Source organism: Protopterus annectens, chromosome 4.part0, assembly GCF_019279795.1.
Source record: "Protopterus annectens isolate FY-2018-M chromosome 4.part0, PAN1.0, whole genome shotgun sequence".
In the NCBI taxonomy this organism is placed as follows: domain Eukaryota; kingdom Metazoa; phylum Chordata; order Ceratodontiformes; family Protopteridae; genus Protopterus; species Protopterus annectens.
In genome coordinates this window covers 1,313,756,985-1,313,772,111 of record NC_056733.1, presented here as the reverse complement: position 1 = coordinate 1,313,772,111, position 15,127 = coordinate 1,313,756,985, and the positions used below count along the sequence as shown (strand labels likewise).

General features: G+C 40.4%; 1 protein-coding gene across 1 annotated transcript in view; it reads left to right on the top strand.

Moving 5' to 3' along the window:
- The window catches only part of PDLIM4 (PDZ and LIM domain 4), a 1,207,050-nt gene that overhangs the window by 1,134,749 nt on the left and 57,174 nt on the right, over positions 1 to 15,127 (top strand). Inside the window, exon 5 of the mRNA XM_044069192.1 lies at positions 1,144 to 1,295. Within this exon, the coding sequence (XP_043925127.1) occupies positions 1,144 to 1,295 (152 nt within the window). The remainder of the gene's footprint in view (positions 1 to 1,143; positions 1,296 to 15,127) is intronic.

Here is a 15,127-nt window from a genome sequence, read left to right as displayed (position 1 = left end):
AATGTACTTAGAGGCATGCAACATAAAGTACACAACCTCTGATATGGAAGGGTGTACTGATACTTGTTTGTAGTGTGTTTGATAACATAACTATTTTTGCGTTCTTAATGTTCTTTCCACAATGTTTTGGACTGTGATGTTTTGTGCTCATTGTTTTAACATGAATGCGGTCTTGAGAGAGATTTTACATTGCCAGATTAATTGGTTGTTTATTTAAGTTCAATTTGAGGTTATCAGTGTGAGTCCTTCCCCCTGCCATCATCTGCCAGCTTATTCACACCCTAGGGGACAGATGAGTCATGATGTTCATTTTTCTTGTGATATGCATTCTTAGTGAAGTGTTAGATATAATTTTCTTCAGTAACTCTTGATGATATAAGGATATTTTTCTGAGTAAAGTGAATCAACAAAGGCTTTGCGCGTGAGCTACATATCCCCCACAGCATCTAATGTCTTGCACTACATAGACTTTTAACTACAGGTCATGTGTCACACCTCTGCACATTAACTAGTATTGTTCATATAAATAAATAAATCTATATTCTTTTTAGCTGGGTTTTGTTAATGACTAAGCAGTAATAAAGATGAACATTACAATTAATGTAAAGGGCTTATGAGGGAATATATAAAGACCCCAATACTTTTGCCTGTACTACTAATTCACTTTATTATTTGTCTAAGGAATACCTCTCAGTTCTTAGCACAAGAATTCTGGGCAAAACAAAAAATAATGGGGGAGACAAAGACCCAAAATCAGGGACAGATTTTAAATATGTTTTTGCAAACTTAGAAAGTTGATAGAATAACACGTTTTGCATTAATATGCATGTTCTGGAACATATGAAGTCTGAAATTTAAATGTCTGTCATTAATTATTGACTTCAGTCCTCAATGATTTGCAGGAAAGCCTCAGATTTTATGAGTGACAATTTAAACCAAAAATATGAGGCGAAATTCTGGACAACTGAAGTATATGGTGTGAGGCAGAAACAAATGAGCAGTGGGCTGTACATAAAGTGCTCACAGAAAAAGCTTTTTAGGTGTTTTTGTCATATGTAAAAAAAGAAATTGTATAATTACTGTGAATGTATAGAAATTGGATAAATAAATTCTAAACATTGTTTTATGTTACTTTTTTTTTAGCCCTGAACCAGTGTGCAGTCCAAGATACAGAAATGGGTTTGATACTGAGTCTGATGTCTACAAGATGCTACAGGACTATGAAGAACCTGTCTCACAACCCAAACAGTCTGGTTCTTTCAAATATCTACAGGAAATCTTAGCTGGTCAGAATGGTAAGAAGTCAAAAAAATGGAACTTCACTATGCAGTTGTTGTTTCTAACTTATTCAGTTGTAGTGGTTTAACGTATCAGCTAACTTTGCAGAAATAAAAGAATCAGCATATTTGATTAGAATTTTAACCTGTTCAAATAACTCCACAGAAGGAAATTAGTAAAACACAGGACAGAATAACAAGATGGCATACTAGGCTGTATATAAAGCTGCACTCTAAACTGAAGAGAAAAGTTGTCATCATAGAACAAGACCCAAATAAAAAACTGAGCATAGCTCTGTAGATTGCATCTTTCAGGAAGAAGATAGGATTTTACAAGGACGTAGAGAGGGCTATACAGGAAGGCAATAGCAACAACCAACTTTTTATGATCTGTAGCTACTCTGGTGGAGTAGAGGGATAAAGCCTGACAACAGCCCAATCAACTCATGTCTGATTAGCAGCTCGAATGACGGAGAAGTAGGGTGGAATGGGCATCATTGCCCCTTCGGAGTTGAGTGGTCTTGTGGGCATCTCCTGTAATGATCCATGTTGGAGCCCAGGGATGTCGCTGTTTGGAGGCATGGTCCAATGGGGGAAAAGGGTGGAGACATTAATGAGCTGAAGCAGAGGTGGGGCAATACACCATATGTCTTCTTTGCATAATTCCCCTTGCACATAACCATGCGGTCTGCAAAAGGAGTGGGGAGGAAAAAAATATCATGGGTCAAAAGGAATCCCCCAGGATGGATATTGGGCAGCAAGACACCTGCAGAATGTCCTTAAGATCCTTGATGTCTTAGGCTAAATGTGGACATTCGACTGGTGGTTGACTGGCGTGCTGGTAGATCCAGCTAGAATGTGGAGCATTTAGTTGGCTGTTGGAATAAAGGGAAGGGAAAGGAAAAATAAATTAAAAAATGTTATATGATCTGTGCAGGGTACTATAGGTAGCAAATTACAGGCCTTTCTATGGATCTACAATATGATCTGTGCAGGGTACTATAGGTAGCAAATTACAGGCCTTTCTGTGGATCTAGGAAATGGGGAATGTTTGTTTTATAACTTAAGTCATTCTGGGGAACTGGCCATATCCAGCATGGTATCTGCTTCAAGTATGTAAGGGAAACGAGGGCAGTTAGATGATATAGGGTTGATGTTTTTAAGGTAAAAAGGAGGATTTTTTTTTTTACAGATGTGGCATCAGGTGATTGGATCAGCTTCACTTAGGAATAGTGAAGTAAAAACGGTGAGGGAATTAATTCAAGACAGCAAAAAAAATGACAGAAATCAAAATTAGGTAATAGAGGCAAAATATGGTTATTAAGAAGTCTCTGTAACTTGTATATTTATTAGAAACAAGGACAAACCAGACGTCAGAGCATGATTGTTTGCTACCAAGGACTGAGTTTTTTGTCACACTTACATTTTTTTATGTTATGAATTAATCATTTCAGAAGAGGAGAGACAGAGACAAAGAGAGAGAGGGAGGGAGAGAATGATATGATCAAAACAGCAAAGTGCACAATGTGTGATTTGGTCATTTTGATTAAATTGTGGTGCATATAAATGGATCTGCTGGGTAATATATATTTATATATATTTCTGTATATAAACTGTATTCTTCATAAGCTTGAAATGTGAGACTGTAACTTGTATGTTAATACAATATGTTTCTGCATATACTGTAACTTGCTTGAGTTTATCTGTTTGTAAGTTTGGAGTTTTTCTCCCCGGGCCTCCTCTGAAAATGGACATGTATCCAGTTGGACTATCCCGGTCAACAAATGTAAAATAAGTAATAAATAAATAAGGTCAATGAGACTACATATGCTGCTTAATATGACATGGGGTTTACTACTGGCTGCACAAAACTGTATGGTGTAAGACAGTAGCACTGCTCTGAAAACTTTCCTTACCTATTTGTTGCACCACGCAGCCATGTGTAGCAGATTTTCACAGAGTTGTAATCTGCACTTGAGTGTAGCAAATAAGAACACAGATGAGCTTTCTGCCATGACACAGGGCACATACCATGAATTCATAGACTGACAGCCCACAGAATGCTGGACCAAGCTCCACTTCTGCATATACATTGGTGAAGTAGCTTCAGCACTTCAGCAGTCCTGTCTATTTGTGGGAGGCGGAGAAAATAGAGGTCCAGGTACACCTCTTGGTGCTTTATTTTTGTCTGGCCTTTATACTGTGACCTGAAAGCTGCTTAAAATTCCTTGATCACCACAAAATAATAAGTCATATGGAAGCGAGACAACCCAAAAGTATACAAATGTCATGTAATGAGGCATAATGCTGAAGTGCCAGCCTGTATCTAAGTTTTCCAGAACCTGGTCACTAAAATATGTGTTCTGCTTTCCAGACTACTTGATACACCTGTAGTTTGTGTTTTAAAAAGTATAAGTGCTGAATTAAACATTATATGCATATACCGTATTTGTACCACTGTGCACAGCTCTCCATCTGATCCAGCAGACAGAATGTTTCATCCACATCAGCTATTGGCAGTAAAATGCATATTTCCTAAGTTCATAGGTTTCAGGTAGTTACTAGGCTTTTGATATGTGAGGGTCATTAACAGCCTAGCCATGCAGTCCCAGTAAGGTTCTAATATTAGTATTTTCATACCAAGACCTCTGTGTTTTGAGGAAGGCTTGTATCACAACTAGTGAGATAATCCTTCAGTGGTGTAGCCTCAGTTTTGTAGTAGGGGATGCTGACGTTCTGTGTGTGTGTGTGTGTGTGTGTGTGTGTGTGTGTGTGTGTGTGTGTGTGTGTGTGTGTGTGCACGCAGATGCATATGTGTGTGTGTGTGTGTGTGTGTGTGTGTGTGTGTGTGTGTGTGTGTGTGTGTGTGTGTGTGTGTGTGTGTGTGTGTGTGTGTGTGTGTGTGCACGCAGATGCATATGTGTGTGTGTGTGTGTGTGTGTGTGTGTGTGTGTGTGTGTATACGCAGATGCATATGTGTGTGTGTGTGCGCGCACACGCATGCATGTGTGTGTGTGTGCACATGCATATGTGTGTGTGTGTGTGTGTGTGTGTGCACATGCATATGTGTGTGTGCGTGTATGTGTGTGTGTGCACGCAGATGCGTGTGTGTGTGTGTGTGTGTGTGTGTGTGTGTGTACGCAGATGCATATGTGTGTGTGTGTGTGTGTGTGTGTGTGTGTGTGTGTGTGTGTGTGTGTGTGTGTGTGTGTGTGTGCAGGTGCCTGCATATATGTGTGTGTCTATGCATGTGTTTTGTGTGTGTGTGTGTGTGTGTGTGTGTGTGTGTGTGTGTGTGTGTGTGTGTGTGTGTGTGTGTGTATGTATGCATGTGATTAATCAATGTACCTTAAACAATGCCAGTGATATATGTAAAGTCATTGTATTTTCCATTTGGCTGTGTTTGAGATCAGTCAATTACTGCCAGTACATCCATAACAAAAGCCTCTGATTAGTAGTGAAATACATGTTTAAAAAAATTGAACTATTTTATTTCTACATATTATGACTTTATCTCTGCTTAACTGTAAGGTGACCCATAGTGTACAAATTAAAGTGCTGCCCCCCCTCAAAATAAATAAATAACTAAATAAATAAATACATATATAAATAAAATGGATGCAGCACCCTGGAACTGTTAGCTAAAAGGCACACCAAGCTGAGTCAAATATTTAGCGCTTTCGTTCTTTTATTTGTTATTATTCATTGGAACTTCTTCAGAAAGTACATTTTACTTACTACATTGTCTTTAAATACAAATTCTGGCACCAAACCTTTTTCAAAGCAGACAAATCACTGCACAACTAATAAATCACATGATATAGTCTGTTCGTAAACAATTCTTATATATTAAGATATATTATTTTAAATAAATATATGATAAATAATTTATAAATATTCAAACAACACTTGTTTATAAATAATGTTAACTTAAATGCTTAATGTTTAATTTTTAAAAAACATTTAATATTAATAGACTCATTTACATTTTTAAATGAAAGCAGTCTATTAGTGGGCTAAGCTGTGTAACAATTCCACATTTAAATATTGGTATTAATAGTAGACAAAGATATAATTGCAACAGTTGTAATGTTGTGTATTTAGCCTTTTGCACATCATGATGTTCTTCGTGTTTCTCTGTTGCAGTCATCACACTTGGGTTATCTGCCTGCAGGTAGCCCTCAGTCGGCCCGAATAACAGAGTCTTAGGATTTCTGTATTGGATGCTGTCGCTTCTTCTATGACGTCAGGTTGTCAGGGGTATAAAACAGGCAGCCGACGCCATTACATCTGTCTTTCTTGCCAAGGAGGAGCCCGAAGCAGAAGCAGTTCACCAGTGCCAGTTGCCCGGTATCTGAAATTTTCATTTTCGAGTTTGTAATCCTGAAGTCCTCTAAAGCTAAGTATCCCATCAGGGATCCTTTTTTCTTGCTGTAACCAATGTCAGAAAAAGTTAATAATTGTCTTCCCTGTGGAAAGCAAATATGTCACACAGATTTTCATTCCTACTGCATCACCTATTTAGGCCCAGACCACGACATCCCTTGCTGTAGGTTTTTTGCCTTGTTTAACACCTGAACCATTCGTCATTTGGCTATCTTCACCGCTAAATTCTTTTGCTCTCGTTCTCCGTATTCCAAAATGGCTACAATAAGCCATCTGACTACCGATCTTCCAAAAACACGTAAAGATAAAGACAGAGACAGGCCGCATAGGTCGAAAACTGCCAACGACGCTTCAATTAAGCTAGTCGCCAGTCTACTGGTACTCAGTGAGGCACCTTTATGGCACCTGATGCCCACTTCTACAGATTCACAGGCCTCTGCTGAGACCCATTCGGAGTCCGGTATGCCGCAAGATTCTTCTTCGACTATGGAACCTGTGGATGTCTCTACCTTGGATGGGTCCGGAGCCGCTGTGCAGGCACCGGCTTCTGAGGGTGTATTCCAACCTACTGATGCTAGAATTAAACCAACGACTTCGTTTTTAGCTAAAACTACCGAGTTTCTGAGGGCCAGAGTATGCACTACGCCTAGGAAACCAATGACCAAAGCGCATGCTCAAGCTCCCATGCCACAAAAACAAATGCTTAGAATGGCTGAAGAACTTATTACCCTAATTAGGGGAAGCCAGCCTTCCCCTGCTAAGAGACAAAGAATTGAGTTTCATTCTGATTCTACAGACCAAGAGTCCGATGACTCTGACCTTTCTGATTATCAGGACATGCCCTTATCAACTTATGAGGATTCAGATGCAGAGTAATCCATCCCCTCTGCCTCCCCTCCAGAGGATTTTTCTTTTGGTGAAACCTTGCATACTTTAAGAGAGCATTTCTGCCAGGATTGCCAGGGCTACCTTCAGTCAAAAAACAGACTCAGAGAATTTTTAGAGTTGCCTCAGCACAGGCGTCTAGCTATACCCCCTGTCCTAGATGTTGTAGATGATGTTTTTATGGAATCTAGTCTTACTCCAGATACTTTACCACCAGCCCGTAGGAAACCTGACAGGTACTACAGAGTACCTGATTCCTACAAATTTCTATTCAAGAATCCTACCGCGGATCCAGAGAACATTTCCCAGGGACCTAAAGGTATTAAGGCTACTACAGCCAAAAATCCTACCCCTTCAGACAGGGATTCCAGAGCTTTAGACAGATGGCGTAAGAAGGTATATACCTCTGCAACTCTTGCCATCAGGGCATTGAATTGCCAGTTTCACATGTTGAAGTACCAGCAACATATTATGGAACTACTTAAACAAAAAAATGTTACTTCCAGATTGTGCAGAAAATAAAGATTTACAAGAGCTAATGCATTCTGCAAACCAAGTTAGTAAGCATACTTTGCAGTGTGGCTTTGATGCCCTAGAAGCATCTTGCAGGGCTGCAGTCACTGGGTCTGTACTGAGAAGGCATGCTTGTCTGAAGGAACAAACCTTGCCAGATCATGTCAAATCCAAATTACTAGACACTCCTTTAAGTAAGGACTGTTTATTTGACACCAAAGTAGAAGAGGTTCTTAAAAAGATGGAAGAAAAAGCTAAATCTATGCAAACTGTGCAGCCACCTAGATTCAGTAGGCATTGGCCTTCTAAAAACTGGTCCTTTCCAACCCCTTCCAGGCCTGCTCAGACCAAACCCAGGGGAAACAGGCCACCCAGACTACAGTCTCAGGGTATGCAGAGATCTAAACAATGGAGTGCCTCATCCCAAAAACAAGGAGTGGTAAGCCATCCACTTATGGAAAAAGTTCACAATGACTTTTCAATTATCCTTCCCAGCCCTGCCCAATTACTTGTGCCCCTAGGAGGAAAACATGCTCTTCGTGCAAAAAACTGGATGTCTATTACTCAGGACAGATGGGTCCTAAACATTGTATCCCAAGGGTAAAGATTCTACTTCCATACACTGCCAACCCCAAGCAGGTTTCCAGACCTTCCTTCAAATGAGTGGGCAGAGGCTCAAAAGCAAGTTCTTTCCCTGCTCAATATCAGAGCTATTCACCCTGTTTCAGTAGAACAAAGAGGGCAGGGTTTCTACTCCATACTTTTCCTGGTGCCCAGAAAAGAGGGCTCTTGGTGCCTAATCCTGGATCTATCAATTCTCAACACCTTTCTGGTGGTCCCAAAATTCAAGATGCTTACCCTGCAACAGCTTCTCCCTATGCTAGCCAAGTATGCCTGGTTTGTCACTCTAGACTTAAAAGAAGCTTATCTGCACATCCCCGTAAGGGAGCCATGCAGAAAATATCTAAGCTTCAGGGCAGGCTCTGTGCACTATCAGTTCTCTGCACTTTCCTTTGGCTTATCTACTGCACCCAGAGTATTCACAAAGTGCCTGGCTCCAGCCATTGCATACTGCAAGTAGAGAAATATCCAAATTTTCCCATACTTGGATGAGTGCCTGATTCAGGTAGACAGTCAGGAACTGCTACTTCAGCACCTGGCATTTGTAAAAAGCCTTCTCACTTCAGTGGGGTATACCATCAACGAAAAGAAATCACAACTGGTGCCCTGTCAAAAGATTGTATTCCTCTGAGCAAGCTTGGATACAACTTCCAAGATGGCATTTCTCACTTCAGAAAAACAGGTCTATCTGACAAACTACTTCAAACAAATGGCCACTAGAATCCAGCTATCTGCAAGAAAAATACTGCAAGCCCTAGGGTTCATGGCCACATGTATTCTGCTAATTCCATATGCAAGACTGCATATGAGGAAACTTCAATGGTACTTAAAAATTCTTTGGTGCCAGCATTCTCAGGACCTGCAAACAGTCGTTCCAATCATACCTTGTCTAAGGGTAGAGTTCCTTTGGTGGGCAGAAGCATGCAACCACAACAAGGGACTGCTTTTCACTCAACCCTTTGCCGCCCAAACCCTGACAACAGACGCATCAGACTATGCATGGGGGGGCTCACATGGTAGGCAAATGCATTCAGGGCCACTGGAGCCCAGCCCAGATTCTCCTGCACATCAATCAAAAAGAGATGCTAGCTGTACAGAATGGTCTGACAGCCTTCAAATACCTACTCCCTCCAGGACAACTGCTTATAAAAACAGACAACACCACAGTTATGTGGTACATAAACAAGCAAGGTGGAAGCCATTCTTACCCACTCTGCAGGTTAACCATGGCCCTGTGGAACACAGCCTTGAGCAACCAAGTGCATCTACAAGCGCAACTCCTGCCAGGCAAACAAAATTCACTGGCAGACAACTTAAGCAAGAATTTCCTAGACCCACATGAGTGGAAATTGGAGCTCGACACCTTCTACCTTCTGATCCAGAGATAGGGGACACTGGAGGTGGACCTATTTGCCTCCCCAGAGAACCACCAGTTGACCAAATTCTGTACCAGGAACCCTCACAGCAGGGCCTGGAAGGTGGATGCCCTATCCTTTCAATTGGAAAACCTCTCAATTTATGCCTTTCCCCCCTCTGCCCCTTCTCTCAAAAGTACTACTCAAGATAAAACAGGACAGGCCAAGGGCAATTCTTATTGCCCCAGACTGGCCGCGCTAACACTGGTACCCACTCTTGCGCAGTCTGACAACAGTGCCACCCTGGCACCTTCACCAGACTCCTACCCTGCTGTCCCAGCAGGAGGGACAGATCTTGCATCCACAATTGCAATCCCTAAACCTTGCAGCCTGGCTTATCCCTTGACTATACTACCAGCAACCCTCAGCAAACAGGTGATGGACGTCATTCTTGAAGCCAGAAGGCCTAGTACTAGGAAATCCTATGCTGATAAGTGGAAAAGATATTGTTCTTGGAATCAGTCTCAAGGTTGGGACACAGCAGCGCCATCCTTACCTTTAATCCTGGATTACCTAGCAGAGCTACTCCACAGAGGCCTATCCTTCTCCTCCATTAAGATTCATGCCTCTGCCATCTCAGCTCATTGTAATACTGAGCCACCTCTATTTTCTCACCCTCTCATCAAACAGTTCCTCAGAGGGACTAACAACTTAAGGCCCCCTAGGAGAGCTCCCACCCCTGCCTGGGACCTTAACTTTGTACTGGAAAAGCTCACGCTTCCCCCTTTTGAACCTGCAGCTTCAGCAGAGTTAAAATTCCTTTCTTGGAAAACAACCTTGCTTTTAGCCATAACTTCAGCAAGAAGAGTGTCTGAGTTACAGGCACTAATGGCTATGGAACCCTTCATTATTTTCCATGCTGACAGGGTTTCCCTCAGGACTAATCCCTCCTTTATGCCTAAGTTGGTGTCCAGTGTGGCTCTAAACCAATCCATCCATTTGCCAACTTTCTTCCCTAACCCTCAAAATAACCCTCTTCTTGGACGTGCACAGACAGCTCAGGTTCTATATTGACAGGACTAAACCTTTCAGAAAATCTGACCAGCTGCTAGTCAGCTTTGCTACAGGGGCAGAGGGTAAGGTTATTTCAAAGTAAACTATTTCCAAATGGACAGCACACTGCATCAATTTCTGCTACAAGCACCATGGAAAATCTACCCCACAGGGGATCAGACCACATTCCACTAGGGCTACTTCCACCTCTATAACATTTCTCAGGGGAGTCCCTACCAGAGACATTCTGGAAGCTCCAACCTGGAGTTCTGTACACACATTCACCAAGCATTACCACTTACCAGTCTTTTCTAAGTCCAGAGCTGGATTTGGTACAGCAGTCTTGCAAGGCCTGCTAGTCAGCCCTAACACTTCTTGACTGCCTCCACCCTTCCTCAGCTTTGGGAATCAACCCAAGTGTGATGACTGCAACAGTGAAACATGAAGAACATAGTACAGTTGTATACACTTACCATAAATGTAGATGTTCGAGTGTATTCACTGTTGCAGTCCTGGATTCCCTCCCTCCAGCCCCCTGGCTTTCTCTATCTTTCTACCTCTCCTCTCTATGGCCATTCCTAATGGTATTGGTATTTACTTTTTACTTGTGGTGTTCCCCACCATATACTAGCTTCCTATTTGGGGGCTCCTGACATTTGGGGCAAGTAAAACTGATGTAATGGTGTTGGCTGCGTGTTTTATACCCCTGACGACCTCACATCATGGAAGAAGCAACAGCATCCGATGCAGAAATCCCAAGACTCTGGTATTTGGGCAGACTGAGGGCTACCTGCAGGCAGATAACCCAAGTGTGATGACTGCAACAGTGAATACACTCGAACATCTACATTTATGGTAAGTGTACACAACTGTACTTTACCATTATTATGTTGGGAAGACCATGAGACGACTTAAGTTTTGAATCATAGAGCATGTCATGGCTATAAAAAACAAACATGAAAATAATGCCCTATATAAACACAGCATTAAATGCTGTGCTTTTAAGAAATTTCATTTTACCGCATTTGAAAAATAGATGATGCCAGGTTCGTTAGTGGGTGCAATAACATGTTAGAAGCAAGGGAGCTGGACTGGAAGATTTTTCTGAGAGCTGACCAGTCTCCAGGTTTAAATGACTGAGCTCTGTGTGCCTTTGAGCTGACAGTTCCAGGGTGCTGCATCCATTTTATGTTTGAATAGTAAATACAGAAATAATGTATTTTTTATTTATTTAGTTATTTATTTATTTATTTATAGAAGCAGCACACAACCAGAGCAAGTCCATCATTGTTTGCTGTAGAAATGTCTCACACAGGTAAGCCAGCTGCTGATTTACTATTCTGCAGCTATACTTTGGTTTATTATCACCTTACACTCAAGTTATATCAGCAGGTAAAAGGTAAAATATGCTGGCAAGCAATTACTAAATTTTTATCTTGAAAAAGCACTGGTGACACTAATGTAGTAGAAAACAGTGGTACCCCAATGCCTACCCATGAGTTCAGAGATGAAGCCAGGCAGAATTATTAGGTAATATTCATAGTCCAGCCCTTCACATTTTCATAGCCGTAATCCACAAAGTGCAGCACTAAGTGGTTATGCAAATCATATCTTTCAGCATGGCTATGAAAATGTAGAGGCATTTTGTTTAAACATGCCTCCCTCCCAGAAAACCCTAACATGCTTCTCTCCCAGAAAACCCTAACATGCTTAAGGCAAAAGCAGTAGGAGGACAACTAATACACACCCAAGGGGTATTACACATTTATATATCAGTAGGATTCATAGAATTGAATCTAAAATACCTAATTTGCATACTTAATATTTAAATGGCCCTGAACTTACACAAGTAGCAGCAATTTACCACGAGAATATGGAGTTGCAAGGGGAAGGGGAAAAATGGGATATGTCCTGCCATACATTTTAAAAGGAGGTATAATTATTGCCTTTAAAAATTGTATTGTATTTTAGTGCTTCTGTATACACGGATAAACTACTAAAGGGGTTGTTGGAGGAATGATTAATTTTGGTGTGACTGAAGTGCTTGTGCAGAAATGGACAAAGTACTGAAGGGGTTGTTGGTTGAAATGTTTTATTTTTGTGTTAGTGAAGTGCTTGTGCAAATATGGACAAACTACTGAAGGGGTTGGGTGAAATGTTACATTTTGGTGTCAGTGAAGTACTTGTGCAGAAATGGACACATTACTGAAGGAGTTGTTCGGGGAAATGTTTCATTTTGGTGTCAGTGAAGTGCTTGTACAGGCATGGACAAACTGTTGAAGGGGGTGTTTGGGGAAACATTTCATTTTGATGTCAGTGAAGTGCTTGTGCAAACTTGGTTAAACTAATGAAGGAATCGCTTGGGGAAATGCTTCATTTGGTGCTTGTGCCCAGCTGGTCAAACTACTGAAGGGATTGCTTTGGGAATTGTTTCATTTTGGTGCTTGTGCATACTTGATGAAACTACTAAAGGAATTGCTGGGAATTTCTGGGGGAAATGTTTTATTTTGGTGTCATTAGAGTGCTTTTGCATACATGGAGAAACTAGTGTAGGGGCCATTGGAGGAAATGTTTTGTTTTGTGCTTGTGCATACTTGTTAAATCTACTGAAGGGATTGCTGGGGGAAATTACTAATTTTTGTGTTTATGCATAGTTGATGAAACTGCTGAAGGAATTGCTGGGGCAAATGTTTCATTTTGGTATCAGTGAAGTATTTTTGCAGACATGGGCAAACTACTGACGGGGTCATTGGGGGAAATGATTCATTCTGGTGCTTGTGCCCACCTGGTGAAACTACTGAAGGGATTGCTTTCATAAATGTTTTGTTTTGGTGTTTGTGCATACTTGTTAAACCACTGAAAGGATCGGTGGTGTAAATCTTCCATTTTGGTGTCAGTGAAGTACTTGTGCATACTTAGTCAAACTACTGAAGGGACTGCTGGGATAATGTTTCATTCTGGTGCTTGTGTATACTTATTCAAACTACTACAAGGATCTTGTGAGGAAGTGTTTAATTTTGATGCTTATACATAACTGGACATACTACTGAAGGGATCACTGGGAGAAATGTTTCATTTTGGTGTTTGTGCATACTTTGTCAAACTACTGAAGGGCTCACTGAGAAAAATGTTTAATTTTGGTGCTTGTGCATAGTTGATGAAACTACTATTTATTTATTTATTTATTTATTTATTTATTTATTTATTTATTTTACATTTGTTGAACAGGATAGTCTAACTGGATTTATGTCCATTTTCAGTAGAGTCCCGGGGAGATAAGCTCCAAGAGATTACTAGACTACTAACATACAGGTACTAGCGGTTATACAGTTAAATACTACAAATTTTAAACAGTTCAGGAATCTTCATAGTTTATACAAAAAAACATGTTACAAGCATTAGATAAGATATTTTAGACTTTATGTACAATACTTCATTAGTAATTAGAAAGTAATTGTTAAACAAACGCATACTTCAATTTTCATCAGTTTAGCAATGCTCACAGTTTAACAAACTAAATAATTCAACAAACTAATAAAAAATAAAACATGGAAAAAGCACCATTCTAGGAAACAAAAACTGTATGAAGAAGTTTACATATTTTTAGTAAACGAAAGCGCTAACAAACAGTTTTTGTTTCCTAGCGTGGTGCTTTTTCCATGTTTTATTTTTTAATGCTCACAGTTTAAACAATACTTGTTGCCTGCCTTAGGTAGGATACTTTAAAATTATATGCAGAAGAATGTAACTAAGTATTTTAAATTATCTCTATTAGGATAAGATATGTTTTTGCCAAGGATAGACCTTAATCTGAAAAGACACAGATAGAGCAGGAGTTAGGTCCTAAGAGAGGGTATTTGGGATATAGTATGAGATTAGTCTGGATGTGTACAGGGACATAACCAATGGGTTTTAAGATAGAGTTTCAGATTGTGTTTAAAAAGTGTAAATGAAGACAGTGATGTAAGTTCATGGGGGAGTTGGTTCCAATTCTTTCCAACTGCATTTGAGAACAGAGCATCTCCTGCCATGTTATTAGATTTACATGTTGATACAAGTAGTTTATTAGATGAGCGTAAAGTTTAAAGGTTCTTATATTGGGTAATGAGACTAGCAAGTATTGGGGTATTGGTAGGTTGGAAAAGGGTTTTGTGTGCAATGGTGAGTTGTTTAAAGTGAATCTGATTCAGAAACTCTAACCAGCCTAATTGTTTCAGATTATGGCAGTGATGGGTCCTAAAGGAGGAAGCAGTAGCAAATTTGGCAATGCTATTGTAAGCATTGGCTAGCTTGTTAAGGTTATTTTTTGACAAGTTAGTATATATGGAAGAAGCATAAAGAAATATGGAGATAAGGTGGGAATAGGCAATAGTGGTTCTGGCTAGTGGGGAGAGACATGGTTTTATCCTGTAGAGGGAGCCTAGTTTTCTGTTGACAGTTTTTATGGTATTGTTGATATGGGTTTCAAAGTTCAGGTTGTTATCAATGGTTACCCCTAGAAGTTTAGTTGTTGGATCGGGAAATATTAGTGAGCCATTATTAGATAAGACTGAAAAGTTCATTGGGAGTGATTTACGGGTAGGAGTGAAGAGGAGGAGTTTGTTTTTGGGGGGTTCAAGAGCAGGCAGCATTGTAGAAACAAATTTTCTGTTTTATTGAACATTGTCTGAGTTAGAGTCTATAGTTGGGATTGAGATTTAGCTGAGCAGATTATTGTCGAATCATCTGCGCATTGTACACAGTTAGTTAAAGGAATAGCTAGGTTGAGGTCACTGATAAATATTGAGAAAAGGAGGGGGACCAATATAGAGCCCTGAGGAACACCTAGGGTAACTGGGAGATGGGATGAGAGGTTGTTGTCCCATAGCACTGCCTGCTGTCTATTATCAAGGTAGGACTGGAACTATTTTATAGTCTTTGTGTCCAGAGAGATGGATTTTAGAATATTGAGAAGTAAGTGGTGGTTGACATGTCGAATGCTTTTGAAAGGTCGATGAAAAGTGCTGAAGAGAGAAGATTGTTATTACGGTTTTTATT